The sequence below is a fragment of the Phoca vitulina genome, unplaced genomic scaffold (genome assembly GCF_004348235.1).
Source record: "Phoca vitulina isolate PV1807 unplaced genomic scaffold, GSC_HSeal_1.0 scaffold17, whole genome shotgun sequence".
NCBI classification, from domain to species: domain Eukaryota; kingdom Metazoa; phylum Chordata; class Mammalia; order Carnivora; family Phocidae; genus Phoca; species Phoca vitulina.
The window spans coordinates 29,079,728-29,097,421 of record NW_022589720.1 but is presented as its reverse complement, the minus strand read 5'-3'; the positions used below and the strand labels follow the sequence as shown (position 1 = coordinate 29,097,421).

Below are 17,694 nucleotides of genomic sequence, written 5' to 3'. Positions count from 1 at the left end.
ATCACTTATGCTAAGCCCACAGCACCAAAAAGAAACTTAGTACCTAACCTAAGTACAGTTTCAAACCCCCCAGGAATGTAATCTTAACTAGTCAGTCTGGAATTTCCTGATCAGCACCAGTGAGGTAATCCAACCAACAGACCCCTTTGTTCCCCCAAAAGAAGGTATAATCCTGCTGGAATAATCCATTTTTTTCTATTTGTAAGTTCCTTGTCCCACCCTCTCTCTGCCTTTAAAAAGTTCCATTTTGTACAGCTCCTCATAACCTCTATTTGCTAGATTAGATGCTGCCCAATTCATAAATCATTGAATAAAGATAATTAGATCTTCAAATTTACTCAGTTGGATTTTTGTTGGATTTAGTATTACTCGTCTAAACCTAGAGAAGTAAGGTCTTATTTTCCCCAGATAAAATAACCAATAATCCCATGAACTCCAGCCCAGGGATCCTCATATTTTAAAAAAGCAGCCCAACCTAATTTTCAAAGGTTATCTTATGAAAAACTCCAACACATAAAACAGACAAAACCAGAACTCCTCTGACTGAAGTGGAAGGCCCCCTGATCCTCACTCCTATCCTGACGCCTCTCCTTTCACCTTACTGCAGCCCCTGGAGCATCTGCACAAAATCCCAAGACTGTAGAACATACAAAACATAGTTCCAAGTAATAAACTAATGTAAATGTCCTGGTTTGATCAGAAAAACATCTTTTCAGATGCATAAGGAAAATATAGGCATACAGAAACAAATGTTATTAGTGATTATATTTGGGTAGTAGAATTATGAGTAATTTTTTTCCAAATTTTTTAGAGTTGACAGGAATTACTGTTAGAAACCCAATTAACTTTATTTTTTTAAGGTATAAGTACAATCACTCTCCCTATAGTGAACTGCGTTGTAGTATATGACAGAAAAAAGCATTTCTGTACCACTACAAGTACATTTAAAAATACACACATACACACACAATGATGTAAAGATTAGAGATATAAATTTAACAATATAACAATTTAACAGAGAGTCCTGTTTATATTTGAAGGACATAATATTTTAATCACAATAGATCAGATATATATAATTGTTTCCTTTAATGTCCTATTTATTGCAATTCAGAAAAGAGGTTAAAAAGTTAAGGAAAAAAACTGTCCCATGAAATCTACTACTTTCAAATAATAATTCTTACATTTCCAAAACCTATTACTCAAGCCAAAGACTGCAGTTAAGATATCAGTAACATTTCCTAGACAAGTAAATAGTCAATTAATTACATCTGCTTCTGGGAAATGAAGAAAGTAAATATTAACCATGATTTTGAAATCAAAATGGAGATATTAGGCAAGTGGGGGAAGTTACAGTAGTTACAATATATAGTAGTTTTCTACATAATGGTAACTAAATTTTTTTCCTGATTTATTAAGAAATAATTAACATACATCACTGTATAAATTTAAGGCATACAGCATGATAATATGATTTACATATATTGTGAAATGATTATCGCAATAGGTTCAGCTAACATCCCTCATCTCATACAGATAAAATATAAAGAAAAGAAAAAAAGTAAAAAAAAAGTTTTCCTTGTAATGATACCTCTTAGGATTCACTCTCCTTAACAACGTTCCTGTATATCATACAGTGTTAACTATAGTCATAATGTTGTACACTATACCCCTAATTATACCCTTAGTACTTATTTATCTTATAACTAGAAATTTGTACCTTTTGACTACTCCCTTCCAATTCCCTCATTCCCCATCTTCTGCCTCTGGTAACCACATGTCTCATCTTTTCTGTGACTCTGTGGTTTGTTGCGGGGGACGGGGCGGGGAGGTTGTTTGGGTTTTTTTCTGTTTTAGATTCCACATATAAATAAATCATACAGTATTTTGTCTTTCTCTGTCTGACTTATTTCATTTAGTATAATGCCTTCAAGGTCCATTCAAGTTGTTGCAAATGGTAGGATTTCCTCACTTTTATGGCTGAATTTTATATATATACATATATCACAACTTCTTTATCCACTTATCCATCAATGGACTTAGGTTGTTCGGCTGTTTCCATGTATTAGTAATTGCAAATGATGTTGCTATGAACACGGAGGTGCAGATATCTTTTCAAGGTCGTGGGTTTTCATTTCCTTTGGATATATTCTCAGAAGGGGAATTGCTGAATCATATGGTAGCTCTATTTGTAATTTTTTGAGGATCCTCCATACTGTTTTCCACAGTGGCTGCACCAATTTACAATCCCACCAACAGTGCACAAGGTTTCCCTTTTCTCCACAACCACACCAGCATTTGTTATCTCTTGTCTTTTTTATAATGACCATTCTAATAGGCTGAGGTGATATTTCACTGTGGTTTTCATTTGCATTTCCCTAATGACTAGTGGTGTTGAGCATCTTTTCATGTACCTGTTGGCCTTTAGTACATCTTCCTTGGAAAATGTCTATTCAGGTCCTTTTGCCCATTTTTTAATTGGGTTTGTTTTGTTTTGCTATTGAGCTGTTGGAGTTCTTTACATATTTTTGGATTTTAACCCCTTATCAGATATATGATTTGCAATTAGGCATAGAATGAACATATCTCAACATAATAAAGGCCATATATGACAAGCCCACAGCCAACATCATACTCAGTGGTGAAAGGCTGAACGCTTTTCCTCTAAGATCAGGAACAAGACAAGAGTGCCCACTCTCATTACTCCTATTCAAGACTGTACTGGAAGTCATAACTAGAGCAATCAGGCAAGAAAAGAAATAAAAGAAAGAGGTAAAATTCTATTTCAGATGATATGATTCTAAATACAGAAAATCCTAAAGACTCATCAAAAAAACTCTTAGATCTAATCAACAAATTCAGTAAAGCTGCAGAACACAAAATTAACATTAAAAAAAATCAATAGGTTTTCACACACTAACAATGAATTTTCTGAAAAAGAAAGAAAGAAAATGATCCCATTTACAATAACATCAAAAACAACTAAATAATTAGGAATATATTTAACCAAGGAGGTAAAAAATAACTCTGGTAACTTAATATGCTGGTAACTTAACATGCTAATGTTGATTTCCTGTGTTTCCTCACAGACTTGCTTATCCATCCTTGTCCTACTTTCCTAATCATCTTATTATATGTACTATATGTACTATAAGTCTGAAATTGCAGAAATAGCCAGAAACAAAACTAAACGGATTCCTTTCTTCCTGAAATTTTATTAGCTAAAACTTAAATCCACAAAGTCTTAGTGTTTCTATAATGTAAGGAGCCCTGAATGGCTGAAATAATTAAGAAGAGCTTAGAGACTGGCAAAAACTTCTCTTCCTCATACTTTTTAAGAAATACTGTCTCCCATCCAAGTACTAACCAGGCCCGACCCTGCTCAGCTGTCGATGGTAAGCACAAACTAAAAAGAGAATAAATTAAATACAAGCTATTAAAGGTTTCATTTCCATAGACCAGTTGCTTAAATAATTCTGGATTCCCAAAAGCTTCAAATAAAGCAGATAAAAGCAGAACTAAGTTTAAGACAGGGAGAATGACCTAGAGACCTATCTGCTTTCTTTCCTTACCATCATCACTCTCACAACATCATCTTTGGTGGAATCCTAGGGGCAATGATTTTAAGGAGAAGGGAATGAGAAATTCTAATAAAATACATGAAAAAAAGAAACTACTGAAGCCACCACTGAATATAATCGTATGCTTAAACTATATATGAATTCTATTTGAATCATCTAACACTGGGCACTTAATAAACAATTAGTCACACAAAAAAATGAATGAGACCGTGATCCTCTTTAGGGTTGAGAGGAACTTCACTGGGTTTCAACAGAGGGCAGTTTGAAACATAGTATATTAATTTATTCCAAAAGTTCAACTAGAGCATGTAGATTATAGCCAATTCTCATTATTTGCAGTAATTATGATCTATAAAGTTCTGTAAATACTGAATTATCCAATACAGGGTTGGGTTCATACAAGCCAGTCATATCTTCATCAACTAATCAATATATAACTTTATGTTTTTGTTTAAAGAAACATTATTTAACATATATACCTGATTCATTAACATTGAACTCATAGTCATGACTGAATGAAGCTTATCTAACATATGTATTTCTCTGCAAGGCACATCATGGACTTTTCACACTTAGGAACACCAGACAGTGCTCCAGCACTTCAGCACTATACTTGGGGGCCATTTTAAAGAGCAAAATCACCAACAAAAGGCCCCCAAGTAATAAAAATGCAGCACTACATAGATCACAAAAAGGACACTTGATTACAATGTGAGAGCTGAAACAAGAAGAAAGAGCATCAGCTTTTTCACATTCTTTTTTGCTGCTCTGTGCAAGTACATGTCTGCAAATGACCACAAAAGCACTGTGTATGGATTTGGGGGTTACAAAAACATTTCAGCAAATACAGAAACCACAAATAATGAGGATCCACTGCATTTTCTTAGGCAATCAAATCTATTAGATTTTGATGTAGTTACAAACCTTGAGTATTAAGTGTTTTAGAAGAATGTACTAGGACAGGGAAAGAGAAGTAAAAGTCAGAAGTAAAATTGAGGCTCAAAATTCCACACCAACCATATCCACTGACACTGTAATAGATCTGTGGTAGGTTGCATTACTGTTCCCAATCCATCACCTCTCCTGTATCCTCAACCTTTGGCACGTGATACTGCGGTTACTCTCCCTAAAGACCTGGGCAAATTTCTCCACCAATACCTGTGGTCATGTGATTTGCTCTAGCCAATGGAATGTCCATGGACATATGAGCAAAGGCCTGAAATGTGCTTCCAGAGTTGAGGTTTCCTTCTTGTGTTTCTGCCATCACCATGTGAAAAACATGCCCTCAGGCAGTTCACTAGTGCAAGGAGGAACAGGGACACATGGAACAGACCCAGACATTAACTGTAGCTTAGAGCTACACTCAGACATCCCACAGATATGTTAGTAATTATAAATAATCCATTAAGTTTGATAGCATTTATGCAGCTATAGTTAAATGATACTTAATATAATTTCAAAATATTATTATCTCACTAAAAAATCTTTATATAAAAGGTTGATGAAACCCTCTTTCGTTCTTGTTCTAAAGCCTAATACAGAGTAGGTTCGTGGTATGTTGTTTCTAAAGACGGCTGCATCTATGTCTCCCATCCCATATCTTTTACAATGTGATCTTGTCATTCACAGACCAAACGGTGGAGTCTGTCTCTCCTCTCCTCAAATTTGAGTTGGCCCTACAATGCTATATAAGACTTGAAACCAGACCTTATAAAATCTGAAGTTTCCATGTTCATCCTTCATGGAACCCAGTCATCAAGCAAGGAGTCAAACCCCACTAAGTCCACCACACTGTTACAAAGCCTAAACTAGACACGTGGAAAGAGAGAGTGAGCACGCACGCACATATGCACATGCACATTGTGGGTAAGAGGCAGGGCTGGAAACAGGATAGATACCATGGGGTAGAGCACCAACTATAAATCATCTGAGTGAGGCATTTTGAACATTAAAACCATCCTAGTGCCCCAGCTGACACTGTATGAAGCAGAAGAACTTCCTGGTCAATCCACAGAATTGTAAGAAATAATAATATGCTGTTTAAAACAAGACACTAATTTTTTGGGTGAATTACAGCAACTCAATCAAATTGTTAATAAATGTGTGCTGAATTAATTAAATTCAATAAATATTTTGTTTAATGCTTACCTTGGTGTTTGCCATGTCCACAATATATTGGTCTCCCTTTATACATTCCATTACTTCAAAACCATCTCTGTCAATCACTTTGGCCTGAGAGCTTCCAGATACAACAAGAATCATGTCTCCTGTGTTACTATACTGTAGTGACTTGATCTGATGGCTATGTAAAAGAAAAAAGAAAATAGTGTTGTAAGACACTGGGCATAATGTTTACACTTTCACTACATTAAGCACTGCCAGAAAAAAGTCACACAACTGCACAAATTGATAATTCTTCAAAATCAGGATCATCAACCTCAAATGGGCCCTCAACACTAGTGGCTATCCTGTTAGCACTCTCCTCCCACTCACCACAGCATCTATTAAAATATCTACTCACCGTAGGTATCTTCAACCCAACCAACTGCCCTTCTTTCAGCTGTTGATTTGTCTGGCTCTTTCCCAAAAGCAACAAACAACAACTGCCTCAACTTCCTCCCACTAATGTCATAAACTCATCTGCATCTGAACACCTCTCTTCCTCCTCCTCTTTGATTACAATGGTGGATGGAAACCTCTTCCTGCCCAAGGCAAATCTAATACCTATATTCTGGATCTCATCCTTTCCAGTCTCCTCAGGAACTTCTTCTGATTATCCTCTCTCCTCCCTTTCACAGCCAAGTGTGTGAACAAGTTTTCATCTCCTCCATGTCTCCAGTACTACAGTATCCTTTGCACGCTCACCACTCCACTCATTCCCCCAGCTTCCAGGATTTGGTCTGCTGGTGGCTAACACCTAAACTCCCTCATACAAGATTATGTTACCATTCCAAAGCAGCCCACATTCAGCCTGGCCAGTGTGCAGTAAAACGGTCCAGCCCCCTGCTTCAGTCTGGGATCCATGGGAAAAATTAAACCAGCTTCAGATTTCCCTGTGGGACCAGCTGAGGCTGCTTCTGCAACCACATGACAATGCAATTTCTGCGCCTTCCTAAGGGTGTTTCCCCTGCACCTTCTCTCTCAGGGGCTAATCCCAAAAGCACTCTTCAACCAACCTTCTGCATGCAAATCCTGGAATTTCAAAGAATGGTTTTGGTGAACCTGACCTGAGAGAGTTGGTATCAAAAGTGGTCCTATGAAGTCAATTCCAAGATGAGATCACCAGTTGGATAGTAACGAGGACCCCATCACAGGGAGTACATAGTTCCCGACATGCTACAGCAGTGCAGCTGCAACTGCTAAAAGCTCATCGTGAAAGGAAAGGTACTGGCTGGTGTAGTATTCCAGGCATTTGAGAGGTACAGGAAACCTAAGAACTGAAACAACTCTAGAACTGGATAGCTATTACTGGGTGTAGTCAATGCAATGAATGAAGACAATGAAAGGCTGAGGATGACTATCACCAATTAAAAACTACAGTGTGAAAAAAGCCAAAAAGCCTCTTTGGCAGCCTACAAAGACAGGGTTATTGTCCTTGTCAGGTAAGTGGTATGCGGTGACCGATCTGGTAAAGCATCTTTTTCCACCTCTATTAGGAAGCAAGACCAAAAACAGTTCACATTCACAGGTGACCAACAGCAGCATACATATGCATGCTTGAGCCAGGGCTACATTAATTTTCTGGCCCTTTGTCTTAACATAGTCCAAAGGGACCTGTACCATCTGGACAATCTGAAGAAATTCATGCTGGTTTGTGATCTAGATGACATTATGCTAATTGAATCGGGTGAGCAAAAAATCAAGTACATTGGTGAGAAACATGCTCTCCAGAAGATGTGAGATAAACCCTAGAAAAGATCAAGAGATTGAGACAAGGATGTGTAGGGAAGATGCATGTAGACAGACATAGGAAAAGTGGACACCAAATACGAAGCTCTTTGTATCCCATGTTAATCCAGACAACACCAACTTTGAAAGAGGCAATAAACCACAAAGACAAAGTGACTTGGCCAGTTGACATTAGCTAGCTTTTGTCATCATCCACACCACTGTTAATGCAGTAGTCTTATAAGTGAAATAGTGCAAAAAGGGATGGAAATTATGCATGGGACCAATAGCAACTCCGCAAAATTGACCTATTATTGCCAAAGGTCCAACCTGCCAGTAACAGAAGCCTATGATAAGCCCCACTCCCAAAATCAATACTAATCTAATGAGTAAGTAAAATACATAATATGAAAAACTGTAATAAGTATATGGGACAAAACTGAGTGGGGAGAGCAGAATGTGAACCAAGGGGACAGGGATATATGTTTTAAGTAAAGTGGTCAGGAAGTAAGTGACTAAGTAGGCTATGAAGTGAAGGAGTAGGCTATGAAGATATTTTGATATCTGCTCTCCCTTTCCAAGGGAAACAACAGCTACTAGAAAGGACCAAGAAGCAGCAACAGCTACTAGAAAGGACCTGCAGCAAAAGTGTGTCTGGCATTTCCCCAGTGTAACCGTAGCAGAGTGAGCAAAGCAAACAGGAGTTGGAGAGGTCAGAAAGCAGCAAGTGGGGAGATGCAGATCAAGGAGGGCCACGTAAGCCAGTGAAAGGACCTTGGCTTTTGTTCTCTCAGGGAGAAATTACACGAAACCCATCGGAGTGCTTTGAGCTGAGCAATGACACAATCTGACCTACACTCTACAGAACCATTTTTTTGTGCCTGGACCATTCTGCACTCTGAAGTCTGTGGATTCCCTCTTAGTATGTTTTTTAAACATATTAAAAAACTACATTAGACATATACTGGAAACCATTATTTATCACATAAATAACTAAAAAATATTTTTTTGAATTTGTGACATATGTGAGTTTCTGTACTAATGTATCAAGTAACTATGCATAGAGGCAGGTCTAATAACTACTGCAATTTCAAAGGAGTGATGAGCATAAACAATGTGTATTTCAATATGACTATTATAATAATAATAATATAATATGAAAGCATCTGAACTTTGCAGGTACACCTGTGACTTTGTTGCCTACTTTCATAATTAAAGGAAATGGCTAAACATCATTTAGAGATTAGTGAAAAGAAATCATTTTTTATCCAAGTTCACAGAAATTGGGAGTACCAAATATTGAACTTATGAGTTGTAGAATTTAAAAAATAACTGTAATTAGGGGCACCTGTGTGGCTCAGTCATTAAGCGTCTGCCTTCAGCTCAGGTCATGGTCTCAGGGTCCTGGGATCGAGTCCCGCATTGGGCTCCCTGTTCGGCAGGGAGCCTGCTTCTCCCTCTCACACTCCCCCTGCGTGTGTTCCCTTTCTCGCTAACTCTCTGTGTCAAATAAATAAATAAAATCTTTTAAAAATTTTTTTAAAAAATAAAATAACTGTAATTAGGGGCGTCTGGGTGGCTAGTCATTAAGCATCTGCCTTCGGCTCGGGTCATGATTCCAGGGTCCTGGGATTGAGCGCCGCTTGGGGCTCCCTGCTCAGCGGGAGGCCTGCTTCTCCCTCTCCCATTCCCCCTGCTTGTGTTCCCTCTCTTGCTGTCTCTCTCTCTCTGCCAAGTAAAAAAATAAAATCTAAAAAAACAAAATAACTGTAATTAAGAAATTAAATGACAAGGTATATAATACATACATAAAACTGAAAATTAAAAAAAGAAATATGCAGAAATTTTAGAATGAAAACTACAATCACTGAGATTTAGAACTAATGGATGGGTTTAACAGCAGAGAATTCATGGTTAAAAGATCATTTTTAGACTTAAGCGTGGTGACAAAAAATGGAAAATGCAGAAAAAGTTTAAGGTACATATGACATATGGTGAAAAAGTCTCATATTAGAATTGCAGAATGGAAAAAGAGAGAAGCAGTCTGTAAAGAGGTGACTGTCAAAATTTTGGAAAAATGGTAAAAGATACTAACCCAGAGATTCAATAAGTACTGTAAACCCCAAAAAGGTAGCAAAAACCACACCCAGGCACATCACAGTAAAACTGCTGAAAGCCAAAGACAAAAGTAAAACCTTAAAAACATTTTTTTTCAAACATGGTTTCATCAGGAAAATTCAAAAGTAAAAGTACAATGAGATACCACTGTGTACTCACCAAATGACTAAAATATAAAAGGCTAACAATACGAAGTATATTATTGGGACTATGAAATGAAAAAAATCTACCTTCTGAGACAAAGAAAGCTGTCACGTCAACAACTGCAATATATTCTACATATTATAGGACCAGCGCTGACCAACAGAACTTTCTGTGACGGTGGAAACACTCTACCTCTGTGTTGTCCAGTATGGTAACCACTAGCCACTGGCCACATGTTTCTATCAAGCACTAGAAATATGGCTAGTGCAACTAAGGAACTTAATTTTTAATTTTATTTAATTTAAATTTAAATAGCTACATATGGCTAGTGGCTCGTGCACTGAGCAAGTGCAGCTGTTAACAATATGAAATAAATATAAAACAGTCTCAACTTTGGAACAACAGAAGATTCTTATTGGCTCATAAAACAGATGAAAAATGAAATACTGACAAAATGTTCTTTAGAAACAAAAGAAAACCTAATGAAATCTATTAAAGTCTATTTGCATGATAATAGTACCAGTACTAAAAAAGTCAGTTGTACAGTCCCTAAATGTGATTTCCAGTTACAAATTTAGAAATGAATATTGAAGTAACCTCTCCATGTAAAAATTTCTTATTCACCATGCTAAAACACAGTCTGTAACATTCTTCAGAGACGGCATGGTAAAGTAACACACATCAAAGCAATCTTAAAGTATATGCTATCTCAGGTGCCATTCTCTCAAAAAAGAAATCACCAAATAAATACATATGGAAAGCAAACAATTAAACACCTTAAACAGATAATAATACACAAACCCATAAAGAATTCTGCTGGAGAACTAACTTAAAGTCCCAAATATAAAATTTCTCTATCAAAAAGCAAAACTGAAAATCTGTCTTTTTAAACTGTCCTCATAACTTCCTTTATGAATGTAACTCTGTTGGCAAAAAAAAAAAAAAAAAAAAAAGACAAAAAAACAGTCAAATTCTTTGATTTATCCTAAAAGGTCAATCTGAAAATAAAATAAATTTCAATGATTAAGACAATTTTAACAAAATTTTAGGCTATTTAGTCTTATTTAGATTTACTTTCTAAGTCTATAATTTCAAGGCTGAGAAATAAATGGATATTTTAGCAGAAAAAACTATTAATCATGATAATTTTGTCTCCTAGAAACAGAATATATACAAAAATCAAAATTTAAGTGTATCTGGCTAAGCAACAAAAGAATTATTCTTCCTGGCTGGTGGCCAAATCCAAATTAGATATTTACCAATGAAACTGCTTTTTTTCACAGCTACTGCTAACTAGAAACTAGTGCTCAAAATTTAAACTGACCATTTCTCCTAAAATGCTGAAATTCTAGCTGATAGTTTTTTAAATATTTATTCTTCAAAAAACCATTCTTAATGCACTGATTCAAAGTACTAATTCCAATGCAAAGATAATTCAAACAAAGGTCTGAGTGGGCTCTGAGGCTAGAATGTGTGACAGTGCGAGGAATTTCACCACAATGCCCCAGATCAAAGGGTCAAGGTAGATGAGAAATTGAAGCTCCCAAACCAGATGCTCATGAGAAAGAAACCTAGAAAAGCAAATGTGGGGCTACTGCCAGGCCCTTCCTTCCTAAAAAGAAAAGCCTCTCTGGCCTTATACTAAATGCTAAAATGCTGGGAAGGAATGAGGTCCTTAGCAAAATTCTGACCAGGGTCCCAAATTTAAATGTTAAATCAAGAAGGAGGCCCCCATAAATAAGCTATAAAATTATATGTTTCACCAGATCTGCCAGTTGTCCATTTATTGCCTCACAGCTCCAAATTCACCCTTCACTGCCTGCTCTGCAAAAATGAATTTGGGCCCTTTAAATAATCTTCCTTTGCCCTGGGGCATGAAGTTTTGCAGCTAGAGGGTGCTAGAGAGACACTGCAGGGTCCAGTGTGCTCCTCCTGGTGGGCTCCAGCAGCCCACATGGCTTCTTTAGTGTCTGGCTCCCACAGCCTGTACAGCATCTCTACGCCAGGTTGCTCAAGTACCTGGTGGTCAGCAACATCCAGCAGCTTCCCCCAGCACCTTCCTCTGGCAGTGCTATACCAGTGACTCTGGTGAGACAGGTTTCTGGAAAGTTCTGCTGTCAGAGCACAACAAATTCTTTATCATTCAATGAGCCAAAGCTTTGTCCTCTAAAATGTCTGGATCTCAGTCCCGGGGGGCCTCTATACTTGAATGCTTTATCTCCACCCTAGGGGTAATAGATACTCCTTTTATCTGCTATTCCTGTATTCTTCAGAGTACTCTTTACTTTTTATTAGCCAATACCTCATTTCTCCAATCCTGTTAGTAACTCTTTATAATAAACTTCCCCCTTTTCAAATTGCTGTGTGCTTGCTCTCTACTTATTAGACCCTGCTTGATATACTAAATTTCAAGTGATTAATTAGAAACTGAGAAAAGTATTGGCAGTTTAATCCAATTTGTTTATATACACATTCACACGCAAATGTATATATAGATATATATATATATATACACATATAGACAAACAAATTTATATATATATGTATATATATATAAACAAGCAGATCAGATTTTTTATAATTAGATAGTTCAGACTGCTAAAGCAAAGTAGTTCACAGGGTATATCTTTGTTAAGAGAACTCTCATTTTGCAGAAGTCGATTTTCTTCACTAACCATAAAAGATCTAGTACTTATGAGGGTGCCTGGGTGGCTCAGTCGGTTAAGCCGCTGCCTTCAGCTCAGGTCATGATCCCAAGGTCCTGGGATCGAGCCCTGCATTGGGTTCCCTGCTCAGTGGGAAGCCTGCTTCTCCCTCTCCCACTCCCCCTGCTTGTGTTCCCTCTCTTGCTGTGTCTCTCTCTGTCAAAATAAATAAATAAAATCTTTAAAAAAAAAAAAAAAGATCTAGTACTGTAGGAGATCACTTTGTTTTCTCTGGTCAATCATTTTTATTTCTCTTTGGAAATAATTATCTAAAGAATAGCAAAATTTAAGAAGAAAAGGTAGTAAAAACAGTCAGTGGCTCCATTTCTCTGGTTATGTGCTCTATGAAATTGCTCTATTTATATTTGGAGGGAAATACAAAATCTCAACAATCCCACACTAATATTCACCTTACTTTAGCTATTACAGGCAAAGTTGATGTTTTCCCTCTATCACTGTTTTTCATGTGCTCTCTTTGTCAACATTAAAATGAAAAGTTAAGCATCAAGCTCATCATTCCTGTCCTACTTCGCTCTTAATTCTGCTAGCCACAGAGTTAAAAGGACAGGATTAAGGAGTCATTAGACACAGTACTAAGGAGAATTAAAGGGCTTCTTCAAGGGGTATAACATCTGCTCCTCAAATTCCTGCCTAAACAACTAAGATTCCGATCAAAGAGAAAAGAGGGAAAGCCAATCTGACAGTAAACTGGAGTCATGAGGAAGTGAATGTTCTCTCAGGGAGTAACTCTGACACCAGAGGAAGGCTTAGTGACATTGCACAATTCTTTCTGTGAAGTTATTCATGGGGCAAGTGGGAGTATATGAGTGTAAGTGAAGGGGAATGGGAAGGTGAAGATTGAGGATCCTTTTAAGTAGTTTTTGCTCAGCTAGCAAAACAAGCTGGGACATGCAAGACAGATCAACACAGCTGTTTGGGGCTGTCACTTGGGGCTCAGGAGCCAACGTGTCCTGATGTAGTGAAAAGTGCACTGGAATGTGAGTCAGGAGGCCAGGGATCCAAGTCCTCACTCTGCTGTTAAGTGGCTGTGTGAGGGTGAACAGGCCCTTCAGCTTCACTCGGTTCAGCCTCCCCCATCTTTTGGAAAATTAATTGATGCAACTAGTGGGCAGCACCATGCAGAGGTGCTCCTGAGACAGAGTTCAGGTACTAACTATAACTTTGCTGAGTCCTGGTTTCTTGCACTGAAAGAACCTGGAGAAATAACACTTACAGGATCGGGATGAGGAGTAAAAATAATATACATAAAGACACCTAATACAGTACATGAAATGAGTAGTTGCTATTATTGTTACTTCTTTATTTCTGAGGTCTCTTTAAGATTTGACAGGTATAAAATCTTGGCAGCCAACTATAATGAATATACTCGAATTGAATACGCTGAGTATTTCAAATTTATTACAAGTCAAGTTAGTATAAGTTTATCATATTTTTTAATTACCTATTAACCAAAATACTCATGAGAAACATCCTTACATTTTTTATTTTCTGCACCAACTCAAAAAACTCAAGTCCTATGTCAAATGTGACTACTACATTTTTAGAAAAAAAGGATGATAATAATTACAGAAAATATAGTTTCAGATTTGCATGCCATTTTCCAGGTATGCAATATATATTATCCAGGGCTGGGAACAGGGCAAGAAAGCAAGAGACCTGAAGCAGAGCCATCAAAGTTTTCTGTATGAGAATATCAGAAAATAGTAATTTATTCCATGCCAAAATAAATCTTCAGCTACTTCAGTATTTTAGCTTTAAATTTAAGAATAGATTTCCAGTGCAAAATATTAAGAATATGTCACTTACCAGCTTAAACATACCAAAGGTTAGTAAGCTAGTAGTAACTTGACAAAATACTGTATCTGTCAAACAAAATTAAAGCCAGAGAAAATTCTTTTCAGGACTATATATACATAATTTTACTAAAGCTAATCTATAACTCTTCCCTTCCATTAAAATGCATATTCTTATTTAGAAATGTGATAAAATTACTCTATCAATCAAGTATAGATTAATAGCTTCATGACATTATATGATTTTGCAGTAAAGTTCCATGTTAAAATAGGATAGTCAATCCAAAAGGCAAGGAATGAAAATACCTAAACAGTATGTTTTCATGTCTTCTGAGGATTAGAGAAATATGATCAAAAACAGCCAACCAATGAGAATGACTTGAAAGAGCTAAGGCTTTGTTCTGAGTATTCCCAACAGTTTCCTTTATGATAATGTTGATGCTAAAAATAACTCAAGTCTTAATTCTAGTAGCAGAACAACAGGGGCTCAGGATTTCACAATGAATAAAAGGTGCTGAGGGAACACATATGAGAGGGACCTACTTTATTAGAAAGCCTCTCTGGAAAAGCAATGTTTAGGTGAAGACCTAAGCATAAGGAGCTACCTGTTTGTAAAGGGGGAGCAGGTACCAGGGAGTAGGGAAGAGCATTCTAAGCAGAAAACAAAGTATATACTGTGTAAAAATCTCTCAGCCATCCTGCTAGAGCAAGGGAAGAAATAAGCAATGGCCAGATCACAAGGAACATTATAAACCATGGCATTTGGGTTTTAATCAAAATGTATCAGGAAGGCATCACAGGGATTTAGCATGAATAGTGGGCAAAACAGTAAAGAGACTGATGCAGAATTCTAAGTGAGTTTTAAGCCTGAGATGAACCCTAAGGGAGGGATTGTAAAAGAAACTGTAGAGGCAGGAGAAGTAAGGAGCACGGTACCTACGGAGTATAGGTACAATACATGAAAGTACTTTTTTCTCCAAATCTTGCATCAGAATTCACACTTTACATCTTGATAGATATTACCAAACTGTTCTGTGGAAAAAAAGTTTAGTAAATGTTATCCCATCTTTGCCTTCTCCCAACATTGGATAGCATGGATCTCTTTCTCCTTTGTCAGTCTAAGTGACAAGTAGTACCTCATTGGCATCCTAATTTTTCCTTCCTTTACTGTTAATAAAGTTGAGTATCCATTTTCACGTTTATTGGCCAGTTATATTTCTTCTGCTGTTATCTGTTAATTCATTTCCTTTGACCAGTTTTAATTTTCAAATATCCCTTTCCTTATTGATTTGCAAAAACTATGTATTATGGATAGCAGCCCATTACTTTCAATATGTATTCCAACTTATTTTTGAGTTGATAATTTGTCTTTTAATTTTCTTTACGATGTCTTTTGTTTTCCTAAGTATAAAATATCCTTTTAATTATAAGAGCAATTATACTGTTTTGCCATGCCATGTAAAAGTATAAAGTGAAAGTTCTTATTTTCCCCCACAGAGTACATTTCCATTTGCAAGATATAACCTCCTAAACTTTCTCTAGTAATTGAAAAATGTAAATATGTAAGTTATATATTACAAAAAGGGGGCACCTAGGTGGCTCAGTCGATTAAGGGTCTGCCTTAAGCTCAGGTCATGATCTCAGGGTCCCGGGATCAAGTCCCACATCGGGCTCTCTGCTCAGCAGGGAGTCTGCTTTTCCCTCTCACTCTCCCTCTCTACTCTCCCTCTCTCTCTCAAATAAATACTTTTCTAAAGTTTAAAAAATAAACAAAAAGGGAATTTTTTGGAAAGTGCTTTTTATTTAATAAACATTAAAAAATATTTCTTTCTATCTAAAAACATTCAAGAAAATACGGCTTTGAGCAAAAAACAGGCAAGGACAGAAAACAATATGCAAAAATACATTAAGGCTGCTTTTCAAAAGACACTTAGGAAAAGGAAAAGCTGCAGACTTAGAGGAAATATTTAAGATACACAAATCTTATAAAGAACTTTATCAACCAACCTGAGAAGAACAACTCAATTTTTCAAATGGACAAAAGATTTGGACAGCTCCCTAAAGAAGACATACATAATGAAAGACATAAAAAGATGCTCAACATCACACTAATTATGGAAATTCAAATTAAAACCATTTACGTATCACTACATACCCAAAACAATGGCTAAATTTTAAATACTGATACCACCAAGTGTACCTAAGGATGTAAATTAACTAAAATTCATACAATGCTGCTTAGAAAGCAAAATGGTATAGGCACTTTTGAAAAGTTTGGCAATTTCTCATAAAGTTAACATACACATAGCATACGAGCCAACAATTCACTCCAAATTTACTCTATTTGCCCAAGGAAATTAAAACATTTATCTACAAAAAGACCTGTACAGAAATATTTACAGCAGTTTCATTCAAATATCTAAAAACTGGAAGCAACCCAAATGTCTAACTGGTGAACAGAGAAACAATCTATAGTGTATTCATATGAGGAATACTACACAGCAATGAAAAGGAGAAAACCTACTGAGAGAGGCAACAACAAAATCAGATCAATGGTTGCCTGGGTGTCAGGAGAAGGGACTGAGCACAAAGTGACTGGAGGGAACTTTAGGGGATAATGAAATGTTCTTTATCTTGACTGTGGTGCTGGTAATATGACTGTATGCATTTCTCAGAACTCCTGGAACTGCACACTTGAAAGGAATATATTTTACTGTATATAAATTATGCCTGAGTAAATATGACTTTTAAAAGTTCATTAAGGTACAGCCACTATGGAAAACAGTATGGAGGTTCCTCAAAAAGTTGAAAATAGAGCTACCCTACGACCCAGCAATTGCACTACTGGGTATTTACCCCAAAGATACAAATGTAGTCATCAAAGGGGCACCTGCACCCCAATGTTCATTGGGTTGATGTGGTGGAATGGAATGGAATATTACGCAGCCATCAAAAAATGAAATCTTGCCATTTGCAACGATGTGGATGGAACTAGAGGGTATTATGCTAAGCGAAATAAGTCAATCACAGAAAGACAATTATCATATGATCTCACTGATACGTGGAATTTAAGAAACAAGGCAGAGGATCATAGGGGAAGATAGGAAAAAAATGAAACAAGACAAAACCAGAGAGGGAGACAAACCGTATAAGAGACTCTTAATCTTAGGAAACAAACTCAGGGTTGCTGGAGGGGAGGGGGGTAGGGGGATGGGATAACTGGGTGATGGACGCTGGGGAGGGTATGTGTTGTAATGAGCACCGGGTATTATATAAGACTAATGAATTAAAGACCTGTACCCCTGAAACAAATAATAGATTATATGTTAATTGAATTTAAATTTTTTAAAAAATACAAATATATATATAGGTAAGATATAAGTCAAATGAAATAAATATGACTCTTCTAAAAAATAAAAAAATAAAAGTTCATTAAAACCAATG

General features: G+C 36.7%; 1 protein-coding gene across 1 annotated transcript in view; it reads right to left on the bottom strand.

Moving 5' to 3' along the window:
- Positions 1-17,694, bottom strand: part of WDR70 (WD repeat domain 70) — a 353,255-nt gene that overhangs the window by 261,773 nt on the left and 73,788 nt on the right. Inside the window, exon 8 of the mRNA XM_032415162.1 lies at positions 5,730-5,883. Coding sequence (XP_032271053.1) covers positions 5,730-5,883 — 154 coding nt within the window. The remainder of the gene's footprint in view (positions 1-5,729; positions 5,884-17,694) is intronic.